General features: G+C 42.3%; 1 protein-coding gene across 1 annotated transcript; it reads right to left on the bottom strand.

Moving 5' to 3' along the window:
- Window positions 1–5,200: 5,200 nt before the first annotated feature.
- On the bottom strand, window positions 5,201–21,554 carry LOC132884477 (ephexin-1). The gene is made up of 10 exons (XM_060918330.1): window positions 21,483–21,554; window positions 21,232–21,384; window positions 20,750–20,879; window positions 20,581–20,655; window positions 18,565–18,654; window positions 14,206–14,357; window positions 13,822–13,995; window positions 10,563–10,624; window positions 7,926–8,030; window positions 5,201–5,473 (listed from the first exon to the last, which is right to left on the bottom strand). The coding sequence occupies exons 1-10, from the start codon at window positions 21,500–21,502 to the stop codon at window positions 5,274–5,276; spliced, it is 1,161 nt and encodes a 386-aa protein (XP_060774313.1). The 5' UTR covers window positions 21,503–21,554; the 3' UTR covers window positions 5,201–5,273.
- Window positions 21,555–22,470: the final 916 nt, after the last annotated feature.

Here is a 22,470-nt window from a genome sequence, read left to right as displayed (position 1 = left end):
GGCGTCATCTGATTGGACGAATCCTGAACCGTCCTGATTGGAGGACTCGAGCTGTTACCTGATTGGAGGACTCGAGCTGTTACCTGATTGGAGAACGTCAGGCATACTTCGGTTTCTATTGGTTGGCCGTTTCATAAAGTTTTTCGCCATCACTGAGTGATTTTTAGTTTGTTTAGAGACGTGTAAATCAGCGCCATCGCTGAGCTGTTCTAATCAAACACACACGTGTTTATTTCTGCGCAGTTTGGAGTCGGAACAGACAACATGACCCCACCCTGCTGACAAAATACCAGCTTACACCCAAATAGCTCTGTATTCACCAGAAAGAAAGAAAGCACAACTTTATTCATCACTTGTGAAATTTCCTCTCTGCATTTAACCCATCTGAAGCAGTGAACACACACACACACCCAGAGCAGTGGGCAGCCATGCTAACAGCGCCCGGGGAGCAGTTGGGAGTTTGGTGCCTCGCTCAAGGGCACCTCAGCCCAAGGCCGTCCCATATTAATCTAACCGCATGTCTTTGGCTGTGGGGGAAACCGGAGCACCTGAAGGAAACCCAAGAAGACATGCGGAGAACATGCAAAATCCGCACAGAAAGGCCCTTGCCAGCCGCTGGGTTCGAACCCAGAACCTTCTTGCTGTGAGGCGACCGTGCCACCCTGGTGGTAAGCAGGAAACACCCCAAGAAGAGCTGATTAACCAGCTCAGGGAAAGAGCAGCCCTGGCAAATAAACCAGAAAATCCAACCAGCATGGAAAAATGTACCTAGATAGAATTCTTACTGCTCAGCAGAGTACAGGTATAAAGGTTGGAAGACTATATTTAGGGAAAACTAACAAACGTATAGGTGGCATAGTGGTTAGCACTGTTGCTTCACAGCAAGAAGGTTCTGGGTTCGAGCCCAACGGTTGACAGGGGCCTTTCTGTGTGGAGTTTGCATGTTCTTCCCATGGGTTTCCTCCGGGTGCTCTGGTTTCTCCCAAAGACATGCAGGTTAGGCAAATTGGTGGCGCTAAAATTGTCCATAGGTGTGAATGGTTGAGAGGAGAAAACCTCTATAATAATCCAGCAGAAGAAAGAAAGAGAGCACAACTTTATTCATCACACTTACACTTGTGAAATTTCCTCTTTGCATTTAACCCATCTGAAGCAGTGAACACACGTGAGCAATGAGCACACACACATACCCAGAGCAGTGGGCAGCCATGCTAACAGCGCCCGGGGAGCAGTTGGGAGTTAGGTGCCTCGTTCAAGGGCACCTCAGCCCAAGGCCGTCCCATATTAATCTAACCGCATGTCTTTGGACTGTGGGGGAAACCAGAGCACCCGGAAGAAACCCAAGAAGACATGCGGAGAACATGCAAAATCCACACAGAAAGGCCCTTGCCAGCCGCTGGGTTCGAACCCAGAACCTTCTTGCTGTGAGGCGACTGTGCCACCCTGGTGGTAGGCAGGAAACACACCAAGAAGAGCTGATTAACCAGCTCGGGGAAAGAGCAGCCCTGGCAAATAAACCAGAAAATCCAACCAGCATGGAAAAATGTACCTAGATAGAATTCTTACTGCTCAGCAGAGTACAGGTATGAAGGTTGGAAGACTATATTTAGGGAAAACTAACAAACGTATAGGTGGCATAGTGGTTAGCACTGTTGCTTCACAGCAAGAAGGTTCTGGGTTCGAGCCCAAGGGTTGACAGGGGCCTTTCTGTGTGGAGTTTGCATGTTCTTCCCATGGGTTTCCTCCGGGTGCTCTGGTTTCTCCCAAAGACATGCAGGTTAGGCTAATTGGTGGCGCTAAAATTGTCCATAGGTGTGAATGGTTGAGAGGAGAAAACCTCTATAATAATCCAGCAGAAGAAAGAGAGAGAGCACAACTTTATTCATCATACTTACACTTGTGAAATTTCCTCTTTGCATTTAACCCATCTGAAGCAGTGAACACACATGCGCGCACACACACACGTGAGCAATGAGCACACACACATACCCAGAGCAGTGGGCAGCCATGCTAACAGCACCCAGGGAGCAGTTGGGAGTTAGGTGCCTCGCTCAAGGGCACCTCAGCCCAAGGCCGTCCCATATTAATCTAACTGCATGTCTTTGAACTGTGGGGGAAACCGGAGCACCCGGAGGAAACCCACGCAGACAACATGCAAACTCCACACAGAAAGGCCCTCACTGGCCGCTGGGTTCGAACCCAGAACCTTCTTGCTGTGAGGCGACCGTGCTAACCACTACACCACCGTGCCACCCTGGTGGTATGCAGGAAACACCCCAAGAAGAGCTGATTAACCAGCTCGGGGAAAGAGCAGCCCTGGCAAATAAACCAGAAAATCCAACCAGCATGGAAAAATGTACCTAGATAGAATTTTTACTGCTCAGCAGAGTACAGGTATAAAGGTTGGAAGACTATATTTAGGGAAAACTAACAAACATTTAGGTGGCATAGTGGTTAGCACTGTTGCTTCACTGCAAGAAGGTTCTGGGTTCGAGCCCAATGGTTGACAGGGGCCTTTCTGTGTGGAGTTTGTATGTTCTTCCCATGGGTTTCCTCCGGGTGCTCTGGTTTCTCCCAAAGACATGCAGGTTAGGCTAATTGGTGGCACTAAAATTGTCCATAGGTGTGAATGGTTGAGAGGAGAAAACCTCTATAATAATCCAGGAGAAGGCAACGGGAAACCATTACTGTAATGTTCCCTAGAGACTTTGGCCCTGTCCACACGGCAACGGATTCAGGTGAATCCGATAAAATTTTTTATCGTTTCGGCCTGGTGTCCACACGGCACCGGCGTTTTGGGTGCCCCAAAACTATATTTTTTGAGAACGGTTTCCAGAGTGGAAAAATCTGGCAACGGCGCCGTTGCGAAGTCGTCTGGATGAGTAGAATGGATTTGTTTACGATGACGTCACAACCACATGACTAGAACAAGCAGCACTCACTCATTCACGCCGGGTAGAAGAAGGGGTTTATGTGCATGCGTCCTACTTCTTCTATTGTTCTGGTGTCTCCGATGGGACCGTCTTACAGCGCACGTAGAGGTGTGGCATGTGTATTGCATCATTTTCAGCAAGCGTTGCGTTGCCATATGTACCTGATATTTTACTGATCCGTTGCCCATGTGGACGCGATATTTTTTTTACCCGCTAAAAAAAAAATCTCGTTGCCGTTGTCGTGTGGATGTAGCCTTTGATGGCTGAAGCTGTCAGAGCGGCCATGTCACTGTAGTGATCTACCAAAATGGATGGAACAAACATTTAACAGCTGGAAGATGATGATTTAGGGAAAACTAACAAGGAAATATATAATAAGTAATAAACATTTTTGTTTGGTTTAAAATATTTATAGATGGGTCAAAAATTTGTAAACAACAAAAACAAATAATGGCAGCAGCATGTTGGCAGCATTGGCACCTCACAGCTACAGGGTTGGCAAGTTGATCTGAGCTTGGCTTATTGTCTGTGTGGAGATCTCACCCTGGCATGCTTTCCCAGCGTCCATGTTGGTTCTGCAGTTTCTTCCCACCTCACAAAAACATGCCAGTTGGATTGGCTATGCTAAATGGCCCCTAACTGTGACTGAGTGTGTGCATGTCACCCTGCGATAAACTGGTGTACCATTAATGGCATTTAGCAGATGCTCTTGTCCAGAGCGACGTACAACGTACCCAGAGCAGTTGGGGATTTGGTGCCTTGCTCAAGGCCACTTCAGCCATCTTGCTGGTCCAGGGAATTGAACCAGCAACCTTTTGGTCCCAAAGCTGCATTGCTAACCTTGAGGCCATAGCATCCCCATCTTAAATGTATTCTTATCTCCAGTGTTCCAGGATAAGCAGGTACTGAAGATTAATCAATCAATTAAATACACTACAGAGATTAATTTGTAGTCTGATTCCATTTGTTGACCATTTGTTCATTAATCAGTGTGTACAGCTTTTCTGAAGGACAATTTTGCCACATATTTTGCCATGATATCATACATTATTTGAAGTATTTGTATTACTCATATTCTGTCAAATAGACAAACTTTGTACACAAAATATCTATTTTGTCGCTGCTTTAATTGATTTTTTTTTTTATTTGCCACACAGACAGACAGACAGACAGCTGTCTTGCCTTTGGGGTTTTCTGGCCTTTAGGTTACCACATAAAGATCGACACACTTATTAGATTAGATGCCAATTGAATGGGGGGACAGCAGGGAATAGAAGATATCTTCACACTAAGTATGTAAACTGGCCCATTAGTTTTTTGTTTATTATCTTTAAAGTAGGCGGCACGGTGGTGTAGTGGTTAGCGCTGTCGCCTCACAGCAAGAAGGTCCGGGTTCGAGCCGCGTGGCCGGTGAGGGCCTTTCTGTGCGGAGTTTGCATGTTCTCCCCGTGTCCGCGTGGGTTTCCTCCGGGTGCTCCGGTTTCCCCCACAGTCCAAAGACATGCAGGTTAGGTTAACTGGTGACTCTAAATTGACCGTAGGTGTGAATGTGAGTGTGAATGGTTGTCTGTGTCTATGTGTCAGCCCTGTGATGACCTGGCAACTTGTCCAGGGTGTACCCCGCCTTTCGCCCGTAGTCAGCTGGGATAGGCTCCAGCTTGCCTGCGACCCTGTAGAACAGGATAAAGCGGCTAGAGATAATGAGATGAGATGAGATCTTTAAAGTATGCTGCTTCATTGTTTCATTGCAAATAAGTAGTTCAGATGATGGGTAGCACGGTACTGCAGCAGCTAGTTTTGCTGCCTCACAGCTCCCGGATCTCCAAGTTTGATCCTCAGATTACTGCCTATGTGGAATCTCACATTCTCCCCATGTCCCTGTAGATTTCTTCCTGGTTTTTCAGTTTCTTCTCACCTCCCAAAACATGTGGTGAATTGGCTTTGCTAAATTGTCCCTTGGGGGTGGGGGGTGCGTGCGTGCGTGTGTGCACGTACATGTTGCCCTGTGATGGACAGGCCATGTCATGCAGTGTTCCTGGGATTAGCTCCAAATCCACCTTGACTCTGATCAGGATAGTGTGCTTACTAAAGATGAATGCATGAATGTTCAGAGGTCAAGTTTCTCAATACACAGTACACAACTTGAAGGAAATCATACAGACTACACAATATACATAAGAAATTTCAAAATTCCATTTTAATTTATTGAACAGCCAAAATATAAAATCTCATATTAAACATGCCTACAGTTAGTTTCCAGTGCCTTTTTAGTTTTTAAGTGTTGCTACATTGACCTTGGCTCGATAAGGTTAATAAATATGCACATAATACATATTCTAATTAAGGTTTGTTGAAACAGATAGTGGTGTGCTGATCCTGACCAACGTTACGGCGTTTTAGCATGCTTGCAGCTGCCTGGAGGACGTGGTGGCGTTGACACAGGTTGCGTCTCTGCACGTGCTCATTAGGGATCTCAATCACACACTTGGCAGGGAACCAGCCCCTCTCCCCATTAGGAACTCTCCGACCCTCCATTAAACCTGCCATGAGAAGAAGTGGAGTATGTTACTGGGTTTCTCAGCACTTCTGATGAGATGTATTTGATATTTAAAACAGCTGAGAAGTGTAATGCAATTACACTATTTTAATCAGTCTCTGTATTTGTTTTTGCTCCAAATATCCTATCTGTATTTACACTTGCACATTTACTAGATATGAACCGTTCCATTATACCTCCGGAAAACACTGAGAAACACTGGAGAAAGACACAGGTAGAAATGGTAGCACTGTCAGCATGGTGTGTAGATTTGGATTTGGGTATTCCTCAGACTCTACTACATCACTCTAGTTCGTGATTTGTCTCAGTTATAGATATGCACAGAAATATTTGTGATATATTCTAACAAATTTCATTGATGCAATTTCCTCAAAATATAAACAAACTTAAAGCTAGACGGCCTTTCGATTTCATAAAATCGGTGAAATTTAGTTCCCTCTGAAATTTGGTCATTGTGATGTTTATTTCTGTAATATCTCACCAAAAAAAAAAAAGCCAGGCCATTCTGTGGCTGAGAAGTTTGAGGGGATTCCCGAGCAAATGAAATCACACACTTCGCGCAGTCAAGCAGACAGAGGAAGTCCATGGGCGCATGCGGAGGTTTACCTTCTTTTTCTTCTTCTTTTGGGTTTTACGGCAGCTGGCATCCAGTGTTGCATTTCTGCCATCTACAGGTTTACCTTTGACTGTGCACTGACAGTTACATCATTCTGTCGCTAAACGAACAGTTGATCACACCGAGGTGCTCGCTGACCGCCGATATTTATTAGTTTGGTCCTGCGTTTCCTTTCCTTCACAACATAACATCTTTTCTTCTCGCTTTCCGTTACTGTAGTCGGCCTTTCACGTTTCATTCGCACACCCACATCCTCCATTTTTCTCTCCTGTTTCAAATTTGTATCCCACAATGCCTTGCGTGAACAGGGAAAGCCCATCATGTGATGCATGATGTAGTATCTTGAATTGGGTCATGGTGAAGCGGGAAAAAATAGCGGAGAATTTAGGGACACATGGCCCTAAATTCATTAATTGTTCTATTTTAAAAAACTAACAAAATTGGAAGTCTGTGATTCGAATTCAGTAGCTTTCGGTCCACTAAACAAAAATAATTGGGTGTCAGGGCAAATTCTTTTTATGACCTAAACTTGAAAAATCTGAAAGGCAGTCTACCTTTCAATGACCATAACTCTGACTCAGTATTTACTGAAAGAGTCCAATCTCAACCAGTAATTCATTTACATCTCTAAAGCAAGCTGTGTATGAAAGTAACCAGTGGAAATGGACATAAGTCACATGGTCAGGCAAATCACTAATTAGGGAAAATTCATTCATTCATTTTCTATACCATTTATCCGTTGTGGGTCACGAGTGAACTGGAGCCAATCCCAGTTAACACTGGGTGAGAAGCAGCTACACCCTGGAGAGGTCGCCAATCTAGCGAGGGGTTAACACAGAGAGACAGACAGCCATTCACACTCACATTCACACCTGCACAATTTAGAGTAGCCAGTTGACTTAATCCACGCCTTTAGACTGTGGGAAGAGACCAGAGCACCTGGAGGAAACCCACACAGGTACTGGAGAACATGCAAACTCTACACAGAATGGTCCCGGTTGACCAGCACGTTCGAACCCAGTGATAGTGTCTCATCTCATCTCATCTCATCATCTCTAGCCGCTTTATCCTTCTACAGGGTCGCAGGCAAGCTGGAGCCTATCCCAGCTGACTACGGGCGAAAGGCGGGGTACACCCTGGACAAGTCACCAGGTCATCACAGGGCCGACACATAGACACAGACAACCATTCACACTCACATTCACACCTACGGTCAATTTAGAGTCACCAGTTAACCTAACCTGCATGTCTTTGGACTGTGGGGGAAACCGGAGCACCCGGAGGAAACCCACGCGGACACGGGGAGAACATGCAAACTCCGCACAGTGTTAGTGTATCATCCCAAAATAAGTGTATGACTACCTTAAGACATATTATGAGCAATATGTATACAGTATGCACTGATATCTCATCTCATTATCTCTAGCTGCTTTATCCTGTTCTACAGGGTCGCAGGCAAGCTGGAGCCTATCCCAGCTGACTACGGGCGAAAGGTGGGGTACACCCTGGACAAGTCGCCAGGTCATCACAGGGCTGACACATAGACACAGACAACCATTCACACTCACATTCACACCTACGGTCAATTTAGAGTCACCAGTTAACCTAACCTGCATGTCTTTGGACTGTGGGGGAAACCGGAGCACCCGGAGGAAACCCACGCGGACACGGGGAGAACATGCAAACTCCACACAGAAAGGCCCTCGCCGGCCACGGGGCTCGAACCCGGACCTTCTTGCTGTGAGGCGACAGCGCTAACCACTACACCACCGTGCCGCCTGTATTTTATAACGTCTATCAGTAACTCTGTCTTAATTACCATCAGATGTTTTCTGGATGATGCTGACTATGTCCTCCGGCTGTAGACTAAGCTCTCCAGGTTGTTGTCCATCATACGCCTGAATACATCGCACCTGAGGACAATCTGAGAAACAAACATGATATTGTTTATGTAATTCAGTAACCCTGCGAGTCAAAAGAAAAAGCTGGATTTGCATTAAAAGCACAATTCTGTCCTCTAGTGGGCATTTCCCAAGTAACACAGAACTTCAGGTAAAAATGGTTTAGGGTGTTTTATATGACCTCAGGTTGCCCATCCATTTATCCATAGCCGCTTATCCTGTCCTACAGGGTTGCAGGCAAGCTGGAGCCTATCCCAGCTGACTATGGTACACCCTGGACAAGTCGCCAGGTCATCACAGGGCTGACACATAGACACAGACAACCATTCACATTCACACCTACGGTCAATTTAGAGTCACCAGTTAACCTAACCTGCATGTCTTTGGACTGTGGGGGAAACCGGAGCACCCGGAGGAAACCCACGCGGACACGGGGAGAACATGCAAACTCCACACAGAAAGGCCCTCGCCGGCCACGGGGCTCGAACCCGGACCTTCTTGCTGTGAGGCAACAGCGCTAACCACTACACCACCGTGCTGCCCCACCTCAGGTTGCCATATCCTTAAAAACAGTCTTAATAAATACTTAAATGTGCATCCAATATGCACATTATTAAAAGATAACATGTTAACTTGAAAATTGTAGCCCACAGCCTGTTTTTTGCAGATGTGGGTTTTTTTTTCAACAAACATTGAAGTACTGAGAAATTATAGTTAAATGAATGTTGCATTGAATGTGTCAAAATCTTACTCAAATAAACATCAAAGTATTGAGCAAAATGTACTCAAGTAAAATTAAATATTGCAAAGAAGAGACTGACTTGTGTTTTCAGAATAAAACAGTGGAGTTTCTTTAAAACAAAAAAGTAATTTCTCACAGTTTTCGATAGTACAAATAGCAGCTTTTTTTTAACTTAAAGGTAGACTGCCTTTCAGATTTTTCAAGTGTAGGTCATAAAAAGAATTTTCCATGACACCCAATTATTTTTTTGTTTAGTGGACCGAAAGCTACTGAATTTGAATCATAGACTTCCAATTTTATTATTATTATTATTTTATTTATTTTTTTTTTAAAATAGAACAATTAATGAATTTAGTGCCATGTGGCCCTAAATTCTCTGTTATATTTTCTTGCTTCACTATGACACAATACAAGATACTACATCATGCATCATGTGGTGGGCTTTCCCCGTTCACGCAAGGCATTGCGGGATAGAAATTTGAAACAAGAGAGAAAAATGGAGGATGTGAGTGTGAGAATGAAACGTGGAAGATCGACAGTAATGGAAAGAGAGAAGAAAAGACGTTATGTTGCAAAGGAAAGGAAACGCAGGACCAAACTAATAAATATCGGCGGTCAGCGAGCACCTCGGTGTGATCAGCTGTTCGTTTAGCGACAGAATGATGTAACTGTCAGTGCACGGTCAAAGGTAAACCTGCGCATGCACACACGGACTTCCTCTGTCTGCTTGACAAGCAAGTGATTTCATGCACATTATTTGCTCGGGAATCCCCTCAAATTAAATAACTTCCCAGCCACAGAATGGCCTCATATTTTGTGAGATATTACAGAAATAAACATCTATCACAACAACCGAATGTCAGAGGGAACTAAATTTCACCGATTTTATGAAATCGAAAGGCCGTCTACTTTTAAGTCAATTTTTGCTGGATACTTCCATGTTTATTTGAATAAGATTTTGACACATTATCTATACAACATTCACAAGACATTTATGCCTTCTCGGGAGTTAAAGAAGACAATGTATTTTATACAAGTCTTTGCTTACTCAAGCATTTTGAAATATTGTACTGAGGTAGGGCCATTTTTTACTGGTGCATGAGAACGTCATCGCCAATGGCATTGAGATTCTTGAGATTTGTCTACACTGATTTGATGCTCAACTAAAATGACACAGTAATTCATTATATACAGTGTAACATAGAGTCACTGACTTGAATTGATATTTGAGATTTGTAATGAGTGTTTTGAAGGTCTAAATAGAAATTTAAGGAGTAAAAAGTATAATAAGTATTTCTGCTTAAGAAGAAGAAACCTTTATTAGTCACATGTACCCTCAAGCACAGTGAAATTCCTCTTCTGGATTTAACCCTTTTGAAGCAATGAACACACACAAGTGAGCAATGAGCACACACATACCCAGAGCAGTGGGCAGCTATGCTATAGCGTCCGGGGAGCAGTTGGGGGTTCGGTGCTTCGCTCAAGGGCACTTCAGCCATGATACAGAGGGAAGGGAAAGTGCTGTTCATTCACTCAACTCCCCTCACGTTTTTCCCACCGGTCCCAGGAATCAAACGGACGACCCTTTGGGCCCAAGGCTGCTTCTCTAACCTTCAGGCCATGGCTGCTCCCAATAAGTAAAGTATAAATACACCAAAATAATACTTAAGTATAGTAATGAAGTATTCCGATATTTTTCACCCCTGGAGATCAAGCATGAACTAAAACAAACACCCATCTGTCCCACTCCAAGATATACTCACAAGTTTGTGTTCTGCAAACTGACCCCTTCCTCTGAACCTCAGACACTTACCCCACTCTTCATACACTCCTTCTTCACTCCTCAGCACCTTTATCCAGCTGTCTCTCTCTTCTCTGAGAACAGAAACAGTGTGGAGATGAACAAATTGACATATCAAACAGACTTTTAAATTTCTACCTGTACTACAAATATATACTGGGAAGTATATTGTTCATGACAGTGTAGCCTTTTACTGTATTCGCTCTGTCACAACAGCATTTTTTCCACATTGTAATGGACACTCATTGGGTGTTAAACCTACCATTTGGAGGGACACATTTACTGACTGTAGACCATTTGTTGCTGTGTGCAATTTGTCAGCCCCCTCTACCCTGTTCATGAATGAAAAGGAACCACCATAGGACCACTGCTAACCAGATATCATTTGGGCGGTGGTCCATTCCAGCACAACACTAATACAGACATGGTGGTGTGTGTTTTGTTGGCATGTGTGTGTTAGGTACAGCAGATTTGCTAGACATTTTAACACCACAATGTCACTGCCAGCCAAAAATATCAAGCAAACTATAGTGCTGTTGACAGAAACTGACAGTGATGAATAGCTAGAGGACAACTGTGCATGGAAAAAAAAGAAGAGCTAAGAGCTATAGTCTGTAGTGTACTGTGTACACACACACACACACACGTGCGTGTGTATGTGTGTCTAATTACCTGGTCAGTAAGTGTACACACAGTTAACAAAGGGTTTAACAAAAATATTGCACAAACCATTTAGGAATTACAGCCATTTTTTACATCATCACTCCATTTTCACAGGCTCAAAAGTAACAGGACAAACAAACAATTATTCTATCCACATTCACTGGACATGAGCAATCGCGCGCTCTGATTGGCTACTCTACTACTAGGCTATCGGCTCATATTGAGGTATTTCACTCACGTGACCAAGTCATGTGATGCTGCCATTTTGGACGGCACGGCTCGAATCAGTTTGAATGCGAGGAAGGCGACAAACGAAAAACATAAAAGAAAAAGGAGCGAGATGCAGAAAACACCTTCGCTATCCAGCGACGTAGGGCATTTACAGGGTGAGCAGAGGGAGAAGCATTTGCAAAAATTGAGGTTAGCAGCCTTAGAGAATGACATTTACCTGCTTCCACCAGGATTGTTCACTGACAGCTAAGATTTGTTCACATTTTCATTTACTTTTGGTCCTCAGGATAAACAAAATGTTATTAAATGTCATTGAAATAACTTCTTAGTCTGTTGAGACATGGCCCGTTATAAATTTTTCCTTTACTGTATTTACTAGTTTACTGAGCGCGCTCCGGGGCTGGCTGGCGCTAGCTAGCTAGCGCTCCGGGGCTTGCTGGCCAGCTAGCTAGCGCTCCGGGGCTCGCTGGCCGGCTAGCTAGCGCTCCGGGGCTCGCTGGCCGGCTAGCTAGCGCTCCGGGGCTCGCTGGCCGGCTAGCTAGCGCTCCGGGGCTCGCTGGCCGGCTAGCTAGTGCTCCGGGGCTGGCTGGCCGGCTAGCTAGCACTCCGGGGCTGGCTGGCCGGCTAGCTAGCGCTCCGGGGCTCGCTGGCTCAGTAAACTAGTAAATCCAGTAAAGGAAAAACTTGAGACTGAAAGGTTTTAACAGTCATCCAAATGACTGAACGTAAACATTGCTACAGTAACATACTAGCTACTGTTGTTGACATTAGCTAGCTTGCCGTCCAAAATAGCGGACACCGGGGCGTCACGTGACCCTGTGACATCAGGTGAAATACCTCAATACCGTGAGTAGAGAAAAACAAAATGGTGGCACGTGTTGCTGAACCAACCAAGGACGAAATAAAAACTACTTGAAAACAAAACCCCAAAAAAGCAACACAATATGGAATAAAAGTATTTGATGCTAAGAACGTATCTTTATTTTTCAAGAATTATTCTTATTGTATTTTCCACAAATTGCTCCTGTCATTTCGCCTGTTTGTTTACATTCTAAGTGGAAATGATTTTGTCAGACGTTTTGTATAAAGTTTTTATTTACCGAATTTGCAAAAAATAAAAATGCCGTTTCTCAAAATCCAGTGAATGTGGATAGAATAAACCAGTTATTCCACTCAATCTCGTCGTACATGGCTGATGGTCAACTTAGCGCTACGTGCTTTATCGCCGGCTATCAGCTCATGTAAGACTCGATTTTGTGGAATAACTGTTAAATGTAAGCATTATTTTTAATACTTTGAGCCATTGACTGCCTGAAGTCTGGAACCCATGGACATCACCAAATGCTATTTCCTTCCTTTAGATGCTTTCCCAGGCCTTTAGTGTAGTTGTCTTCAGTTGCTCCTTGTTTGTGGGTATTTCTGCATTCAGTTTTGTCTTCAGTAAGTGAAGGCGTGCTCAAATGGGTTGACTGACTTGGCCCTTTAAGAACATTTAATTTCCTTGCCTGAAGGAGCTCTTGGGTTACTTTCATGGTACGTTTTGTGTCATTATTCATCTGGACTCTAAAGTGTCATTTTATCAGGTTTTTCAGCACTTGACTGAATCTGAGCAGAAAGTATAGCTCCGCACACTTCAGATTTCATTCTGCTACTTCTTTCAGCAGTCACATCATCAATAAACACCAGTGACCATGTTCCACTAGCATCCATACATGCCCATGTCTACAATGTTTGACAGATGTGTAGCATGCTTTGAATCATGAGCTCTTCCTTTTCTTTCTCCATATTCTTCTCTTTCCATCATTCTGGTACAAGTTAAAGAATCTTGGCAAGATTTCTAGCAACATCTAATCTGGCCTTTCTGTTCTTCAGTGTCGCCAGTGGTTTGCTTCTTCTGGTAAACATTCTGTATGTGGGAAATCATGACCTAATGGTTAAAGAAGCAGCTTTGGGACCAAAAGGTCGCTGGTTCGATTCCCTGGACCAGCAGGAATAGCTGAAGTGCCCTAAGCAAGGCACCTAACCCCCAACTACTCCCCAGACTGCTTTGGGTATGTTGTATGTCGCTCTGGATAACAGTGTCTGCTCAATGCCATTACTGTAATTATGTTAATTCATGAAGCTGTCTCTGGGTTGTAGAGTTTGACAATTATAGGCCGACCTCCTGTATTGTGTTTTTGACTTGGCTACCATTTATCTCTTTAATTTGCCATAAAATAATGAGGAAACAGGCCACACCTCCCCATGAAACTGTATCAGTCAAATGTCTGATTAGTTTTGAGCCTGTCAAAATGTTGAGACTATGTAGAAATGGCTGTAATTCCTAAATAGTTAATGTGACTGATTGATTTCAGTAATTTTATACTCATCAACTCACACTGTGGAAGCCTGTAGTAAAAGTCGGAATGGGATTCCTCTGTGATTCTTCAAAATATCCAGTTTAAATACTCTGCTCACATCATACCCTTCCAGATCCTCCTCCACTTCAGCACCCTCTGTGACCTCAATGAGGGACCGGTGGACATGATCATGCACCGCATACTTATCTGACCTACATATTGGCATTTTAAAATGCAAATGACACAGAAATAAATGAAGGAGGCATTCTGTGACTAGCAGAGCCCAGAAGAAACCGAATATAGTAAGTAAAATTGTAAATTTGCAAGCACAACTTTAAATTAAAAAGATTCTTTATTTTGCAACGTGTGGCTCTCATGAACATGGTTTACATGATTATGTCTTCGTTAGAGGTCATTCTCACCCTTTCTTTGAGGTCACCAGGAGCAAATCATTGAAGAGGATCAAATGGACAGGGCAGTTTTTCTTCTGGCCAAGAATGTTCTCGTTCAGAGCAAGCTGGGTCATTTCACCATCTCTGATTAACCAGCGAGAGGCTGACACCAGAGGCAAAGCCTGAAAGAAAGAAAGAAAGAAAGAAAGAAAGAAAGAAAGAAAGAAAGATACAGACATGAAAGAAGTTTATTCAAGTGTGCTTCTAGTATACTTCTTTTAAACTAAAAATAAGAGTGTATGCTTTCAGTTTACTTTTTATTTACTTATCAGAGATATACTTAATAAAGTTATACATAAGTATACTTGGCTTATACTGAAAATATATAGAAAAGTCTAAGTATATTAAGCTTATACTTAAACTTTTGATGAAGATATACTTAACAAAAGTGTAATAAGGCACAAATATTTTAATACTTTATATTTAAGTATACTTGCCCTGTAGTTGTGCTTCAGTATTGTTGACTCTTAGGTATGTCTGTGATTCCATATAAGTTTTTTTTTTTTTTTTAATTTCTCCTGAGTGGAATATTTTTTTATTTATTTATTTTAGAACTTGGATGTCAATTTCAGTTGTCACTGTCATGTTTTTATACTTTGGCATTTAATACAATGTTGCTTTAAATTTTGATTTTTAAAGAAAATGAATATGTTCTTAATCCTGAGTATCTGTTGTTATTTTGTGAATTCTTACCTTTTATAATTTCATTGTACCTTAAAGCATATACGCAGAGCCATGGCCTCACTTTCGTTTATAAATGCCTTGAGACCTCAAGAATGGCACAGGAATAGTTTTAAGCGTTAACAATAAATCTAATATAGTAATTTTTATGATTAAAGTGATTCATATAGGTAGCGGTCTGAGTGAATGACCTTGATGTCCATGACGTCACAGCAGGAAGTCTAATCGGTCTCATCGCCATTTCCGCTATACTAAAACACAGAGCTGACTGCAACTCCGATCCTCCATTCTGAGCTAATTTATCACCATGCCACGTAGATGTGTTTTTGGTCGGTGCAGCAACATGACAGAAGGTGGATTTACATTGCATTCATAATCCAAAAATGTTCAAACTGCAAAGATTTGGACGCGTTTTGCGAGAAGTTCACGGACACACTGGGCGCCTGTGAAGTGGTCTCTCCTCTGCTCTGCACATTTTACTGAAGACTCGTATTACCCCTTTTCCACCAAATCAGTTCCAGGGCTGGTTCGGGGCCAGTGCTGGTGCTGGTTCACAACTCGTTCAACTTGCGAGCCAGCTGAGAACCAGTTTGCTTTTCCATAGCTCGCAGTGCTAAGGGAAGCCACGTCATTACGTCGCTGTATACGTCAGTTACGTCGTTGTATACGTCAGTTACTGTACGTCGCTACGTTTGCATAAACCTTGGCGCAAATATCGAAGCAAAAACAACACAGAAGAAGCAGCAGCAGCAGCAACAACAACAACAACAATAATAATAATGGATGACTTCGCATTTGTACAGCTGCTGCTTCTCGTTGCTTAAAAATGCTGATCTTTCGCGGTCTTGTTATTATTGTTGGTCTTAACAACTCCACCCCCCCGCTGACGTAAGCGGTTCTTTCCTCTGGCCCAGCAGAGAGTTGGTGCTAGCCTGGAACCGGTTTTTCTGGCCCCAGAGCCAGTTCTTTGTCAGTGGAAACAGAAAACCCGGTTCCAAACTAAGCACTGGCCCCGAACCAGCCCTGGAACTGCTTTGGTGGAAAAGGGGCATATGAGACCTCTGATCTGTTGAGGAGCGTTGGCCATAAACCTGTACTGAAAGAGGGTGCAGGATCAACAATTAAATAAAACTACAAGAAAAGGAAAGTATTTTATTTATTTATTTATTTATTTATTTTTTAAAAGGAAAGTGAGTTCAGTTGCACCAGTCCTCCCGGAGCGTGAGCCGAGGGTTGTTGGTAAAACTCGGGACGGAACGGGATGGGACGGGACCTATCACTCAGGCAGTGACCTCCCCGCAGTTGTTGCTAAAACCGGTGACATCCCATTCTGTCCCAGGTTTTAGTAACTGTCTGAGCTGAGCAGTAATGGCGGAATATACAGTACAAAGAAAAGTGAATGAGTGGACCAGCTGTCTGATTTCTAAACTGGATATCGCTGCCATCTCGCCCTTATGTGGAAGAAGCGAATGAATGGAGAACTGAACAAACAACTGAAAATCAGATTGTTTCAAAAACAATCATCCACAAGATCAGCCTTCAAGAAGCAAGAACACAGACGGGTAAGCGCCGACTCTCATTTGGATACAAAAACACATTGTTTACCTGCATTTAGATTAATACATGTAGCTTGTATTGTGTGTTTAAGTTACCGGTATAAGATTACTTAATTTGCTTCAGAATGAGATTGTCTCAGTTCATCTGATTATTTAATTAGCCTTTTACGTTTTATCAGTGAAAATGCATGCATGTACATGTATGCTGCATAAGTTATAACACCTATCCTGTTTTAATGAGAGTCAACCCACAATCAATGAAATCAAATCAGTCTTAGTTGAGCAAGTCGGTAACAGTATTTCTTACTTTCACCATAAATTTTTATTTATATGACTTTGGTCTATAGCTGTCAAAGGCCTCGGCCTTAAAACCAGTTCCCGCTGTGACGTCACGCACTCAGGGCTGGCTGGCTCAGCGGGGCAGCTCGAATGCCAACTTTGCAGTCGATTTTAACTCTCAAAAATATATATTTTTTATTCCCATTTATGCAGCATACAAGAGCCAAGGATGGAAATACTATCCACTCAGAAATTTATTTTAAAATAAAGGTTCTGCGTATCTGCTTTAAGGTACAAAATACTTAAGTTGTCTACCGGTAGTGTGCATGAGGTAAGGGTTAGGGCTAGAAAACTAATCGTATACCTAGAAGGGTAATTGCAGTATACTTCAAAACTAAAAAGTGGACTAGATGTATATAACCAGTAACTAATAGTATATTTACAATATGCTATAAAGTATACTTTTATAAACTAAAAAGTGGACTAGAAGTGTGTAACGAGTAAACCAATAGTATATTTCCAGTATACTACAAAGTATACTTAAGTAAACTAAAAAATGGACTAGAATTATTAAACAAGTAAACTCATAGTATATCTCCAGTATACTATGAAGTATGCTTTTGTAAACTAAAGAGTGGACTACAAGTACAGAACTAGTAAACTATTAGTATAAAAGTTTACTTGCAGTACACTTGCAGTACAAAATAAAAAAAATACTAGTTGTATACTCTGAGTTTACTTCTCTTAGACTTAAAGTATACTTTTTATAAACTAAAAGTGGGCCAATTTAGTCTCAAGAAGTATTAGATTAGTTTACTTACAAGTATACTGTAAGTACATTGATATCAATATTCAAAAGTATACTTAAGGAAATATACTTTACTTAAAGGAACAGTCCACCGTATTTCCATAATGAAATATGCTCTTATCTGAATTGAGACGAGCTGCTCCGTACCTCTCCGAGCTTTGCGCGACCTCCCAGTCAGTCAGACGCAGTCAGACGCGCTGTCACTCCTGTTAGCAATGTAGCTAGGCTCAGTATGGCCAACGGTATTTTTTGGGGCTGTAGTTAGATGCGACCAAACTCTTCCGCGTTTTTCCTGTTTACATAGGTTTATATGACCAGTGACATGAAACAAGTTCAGTTACACAAATTGAAACGTAGTGATTTTCTATGCTATGGAAAGTCTGCACTATAATGACAGGCGTACTAACACCTTCTGCGCGCTTCGGCAGCGCATTGATATCTGAGCTCTGTATCAATGCGCTGCCGAAGCGCGCAGAAGGTGTTAGTACGCCTGTCATTATAGTGCGGACTTTCCATAACATAGAAAATCACTACGTTTCAATTTGTGTAACTGAACTTGTTTCATATCACTGGTCATATAAACCTATGTAAACAGGAAAAACGCGGAAGAGTTTGGTCACATCTAACTACAGCCCCCAAAAATACCATTGGCCATACTGAGCCTAGCTACATTGCTAACAGGAGTGACAGCGCGTCTGACTGCGTCTGACTGACTGGGAGGTCGCGCAAAGCTCGGATAGGTACGGAGCAGCTCGTCTCAATTCAGATAAGAGCATATTTCATTATGGAAATACGGTGGACTGTTCCTTTAAGTATACTTAACAAAATGAACTTGAAGTATACTTCTTTTTGATAATGGGAGGGAAACAGAGAGGGAGACTGAGTTGAAACTACTTTCACCTGTAGGAATGGAAATTAAACCTTTATTTGTTTCAAATTCACTGAAATTGAAAGGAAACAAAATGATTCCTTTGACAGAAATGAAAATTTTAACATTCGGGTCACCTTGCACTCAAATTCTGCTTTGTTGGCAATGTTGACAAGCTCCTCAATCTGTTTCATCTTACCCAGTTCCCTATTGCATACCTCCAGCACCTACAGAAACAAATAATACGTCATACCAAATTTCAGTTATAAACATGGAGTTACAACTCAAGTTGCAGTAGGACATATGAAACTCTTTACATATCACTAACTGTCCAAGAGAAAACAAGGAAACAGGTGGCTGTTATAAACAGGGACATGTGGCAATGGAGGTAGTCCAGAAGACAAAAAATAAGAACAAAACAATAAGTCAGTGTTGGCAGGATAAAATGCATAAAACAAGGCAGGCAGAAATGAGAAAACACAACACAATGCTTTGCAAGGAGCAAGGAGAAACAAAACATGTGTAAACGTCTTGTTTCCCTTTGTTCCTTGTGCTTGGTTAAGGTTTTTTGGCTCCTCTACCCACCTCTGCTTTTGTTTTGCCAAGTTTTTTCCCCCTCACACACAGTTCCAAACTGATAAGTTGAAGAATTGAGCCAAATGTATCATGGGCTCAAAATGACCATAACCGACCATTTATCTGACCATATCTAAGCATATTGTGGCATCAGCAAGGTAGAAGTTATATATGTGTTATATATGAATGCCTCCGCTCAATGCCTCCACGTGCTGGATAGTGTGTATCATGGCGCTCTGAGGTTTATCATAAACTGTGGAGCTCTATCACTGTGTCTTATACACTAAAGTAAATTGGCCATCTTTATATGCACGCCAATTGGCCATTGGTATGTCTTTATCTACAAGGCTATCCTTGAGATGATTCCATCTTATTTATCATCTCTTATAATCCTGAATAATAGAGCCTACAGTCTCCGTTCTCTGGACTTTTTACATTTTACTGTTCCTAGGGTTAGAACAGAAATGGGGAAGAGCTTTTAGGTTTTCTGCTCCAACTACATGGAATAATTTGCAGTCAGAGCTCAAACTCCAAAATCTGGTATCTCTGAATGTATTTAAGTCCATGATAAATCCCATTGTATCGAGGCTTCATGAGTGCAAATGTTTTATTTGAATGGAAATGTCTTATTTGATCTTGACCTCATCTCATCTCATTATCTCTAGCCGCTTTATCCTGTTCGACAGGGTCGCAGGCAAGCTGGAGCCTATCCCAGCTGACTACGGGCGAAAGGCGGGGTACACCCTGGACAAGTCGCCAGGTCATCACAGGGCTGACACATAGACACAGACAACCATTCACACTCACATTCACACCTACGGTCAATTTAGAGTCACCAGTTAACCTAACCTGCATGTCTTTGGACTGTGGGAGAAACCGGAGCACCCGGAGGAAACCCACGCGGACACAGGGAGAACATGCAAACTCCGCACAGAAAGGCCCTCGCCGGCCATGGGGCTTGAACCCGGACCTTCTTGCTGTGAGGTGACAGCGCTAACCACTACACCACCGTGCCACCGGAATTAATAATAATAATAATAATAATGGCTTTTTTTCATGGTAGAGCAGATATATTCCATTCAGTTAGCATGATATTGAACCCATCTTTGACTTATTCAATATCATGCTAGCTGAATAGAATATGATATACCATGAAAAAAAGCCAGCCAATATTATTTAAATATGTCACTCAAATCCACAATGTATGTTGTATGAAAAATATGAGTTTTTCAACACGAGAATATAAACTTCAGATCTTCAAGCCAATATGTGATTTTCTTTTATTATATTGACACATTCACATACAAACAGTACCCAAATTTATCAAAACAATTCATCGATATCCTCACGAGTGACATCTAGACAAATATATCACTCAATGTCCTGGATGTAGTTTGTATGAAAAATACAAGTCTTGTATTTCCCAGTAAAACACTCGTGTCCATATAACATATGTGGATACATTCACATGAACTTATTAAGCCCTTCAAATGCTCAGTGGCACATTTTCAAGGCTACACAAAGCTTTGTACTCTTCAGAAAGAATTACATCACTTACAAGACACCACTATATTTACCTCAGAAATGTCTGATAGGGCTGCTTCTGCAGAGGCTTGAACATCTGACTTTGAGGGTGTCCTCTTTAGGACTGTCTGCAACGGGAAACATTTTCAGACAGAAGCATGATACAACATCATGTTCATTGAGTTCCGTTTTATTTCTGCACATTTGGTTCTCCTCTCTCACCTCCATTAAGACCTTGAGGTGGGAGATCCTCTGAAAAGGCAGTGAGAGGAACGAGTCAAGAGGCAGCCGATTGCAACATGGATCCTCCTCAAGCTTGTTTAAGATCTCCACAAAGCGAGGGCTCTCCTTCCTGACAAGAAGAACCCAAAAATACACTAACAACTACAGTAGCATGAAAGTAGCGTAAGTTGTAATTCGTGCTTTTTTTGTATCGGTAGAGTATTCATCATAAGCCTTTGATTTAGGCAGGGTGGGGTCACTTGAGGTTAAGTCACAAGCACTATGTGTGTGTCTATGAGAGACTGAGAGCACAGACCCTTAATCACAAGGTCACTCTTGCAAAACCAGCAGCTAATTTGGTATCATCAAGCCTCCAGCTGCACTAATGCACTTCCTGCTTGCAATCCTGATTCCACAGGACAGATGGCAGTCAAACTTATCAGATCATGTGTATTTTATGATTATTAAATAATCTTTTCTACCTCAGGTTGATGAGTGTGTGCTTCTGGGATGGCATGTTGCGGATGTAATCCACATAAACACTGAACGATCTACTGGCGTAATGATGGACAACATTACAGAGAACTTCACAAAACAAACTGGAGCCCAAATTCTGAACCATTGATTCCAGGAACCTACAATAAGATCCAATCATATACATAGTCATAAACATCCTAGTCATTAATACTGGGTTATTATTTCTCTCTGTGTGTTTTCTGAAGTGATGACTCACTTCTGGCTGAGCTCTCTCATTTTGTGGATGCTGGAAAAGAGTGATTTTTGGTCTCTGGGACCAATAGCTGAATTTAGTTCTGGAGAGTCCATGAAATGATTCACAACAACAGTAAGCCGTTCAAGATAGGACTGTTCAGAAGTTGCCACTTCATAAATACTCTAACATGAGGACAGTGAGAAAGACACACACACACACACACACACACACACACACACACACACACACACACACACACACACACAGAAAGAGAGAGATACAAACACAAAGAGATCACATTACGAAGAGCTGGATGATGATGATGATGTTAAGAGTATTTATATTTTTGTCAACTCTTCTGCCATGATTGTAATACCTCCTGAAGGATAATCTCGTCCTTGGCCAATTTGCTCACGATTCCACTTGTTTTCACAACATTGCGTTCCTGCCATAAGCTCTCCTGCAGCATCTTCCAGGAATGGTTATGCTTCTCTTTAGTTACTTTATTTGAAGAGCTTCTTGTTCTCTTAACCTTCAAGTTTGAAGATGTCCTCTTAGCAGCACTTGACTGTTCAGGGCATTTTGCAGAGATCTGGAAGGACTGACTGCGTAAACAGCTGATAGCTGGAACTGGAGGTTTGACTGAAACTGGTGATTCTTTTTGTTTTGTTTTATCTGCTTGGTGTTTCTTCTGAAATGGAAATAAACACCATTAGGGTTGAGAGACATTCACCTCTTCAGAGAACATCATTTGGACCAACATGTTCTTCATTGTTTTGGGTTTTCCTTTGGTTTCACACAAAAATATATGGCATACCTTATTCCTGAAACTCAAGAAAAAATGCTTGTTGTCCTGATGTTTAGACTGCTTCTGAGCGGCTATCATTTCTTTACTGCACATCCTTGTTGTAGGAATGGGCTTTTGGGAAGGGACCTTCAGTGCAACACCATTTGGCTCAGTTCCAGTCCCTGTTAGTAGAGATAGAAGAGAATATTTTATAGGGCCTGT

Source organism: Neoarius graeffei, chromosome 4 (genome assembly GCF_027579695.1).
Source record: "Neoarius graeffei isolate fNeoGra1 chromosome 4, fNeoGra1.pri, whole genome shotgun sequence".
Lineage (NCBI taxonomy): Eukaryota > Metazoa > Chordata > Actinopteri > Siluriformes > Ariidae > Neoarius > Neoarius graeffei.
This window is presented reverse-complemented; position numbering and strand designations above follow the sequence as displayed.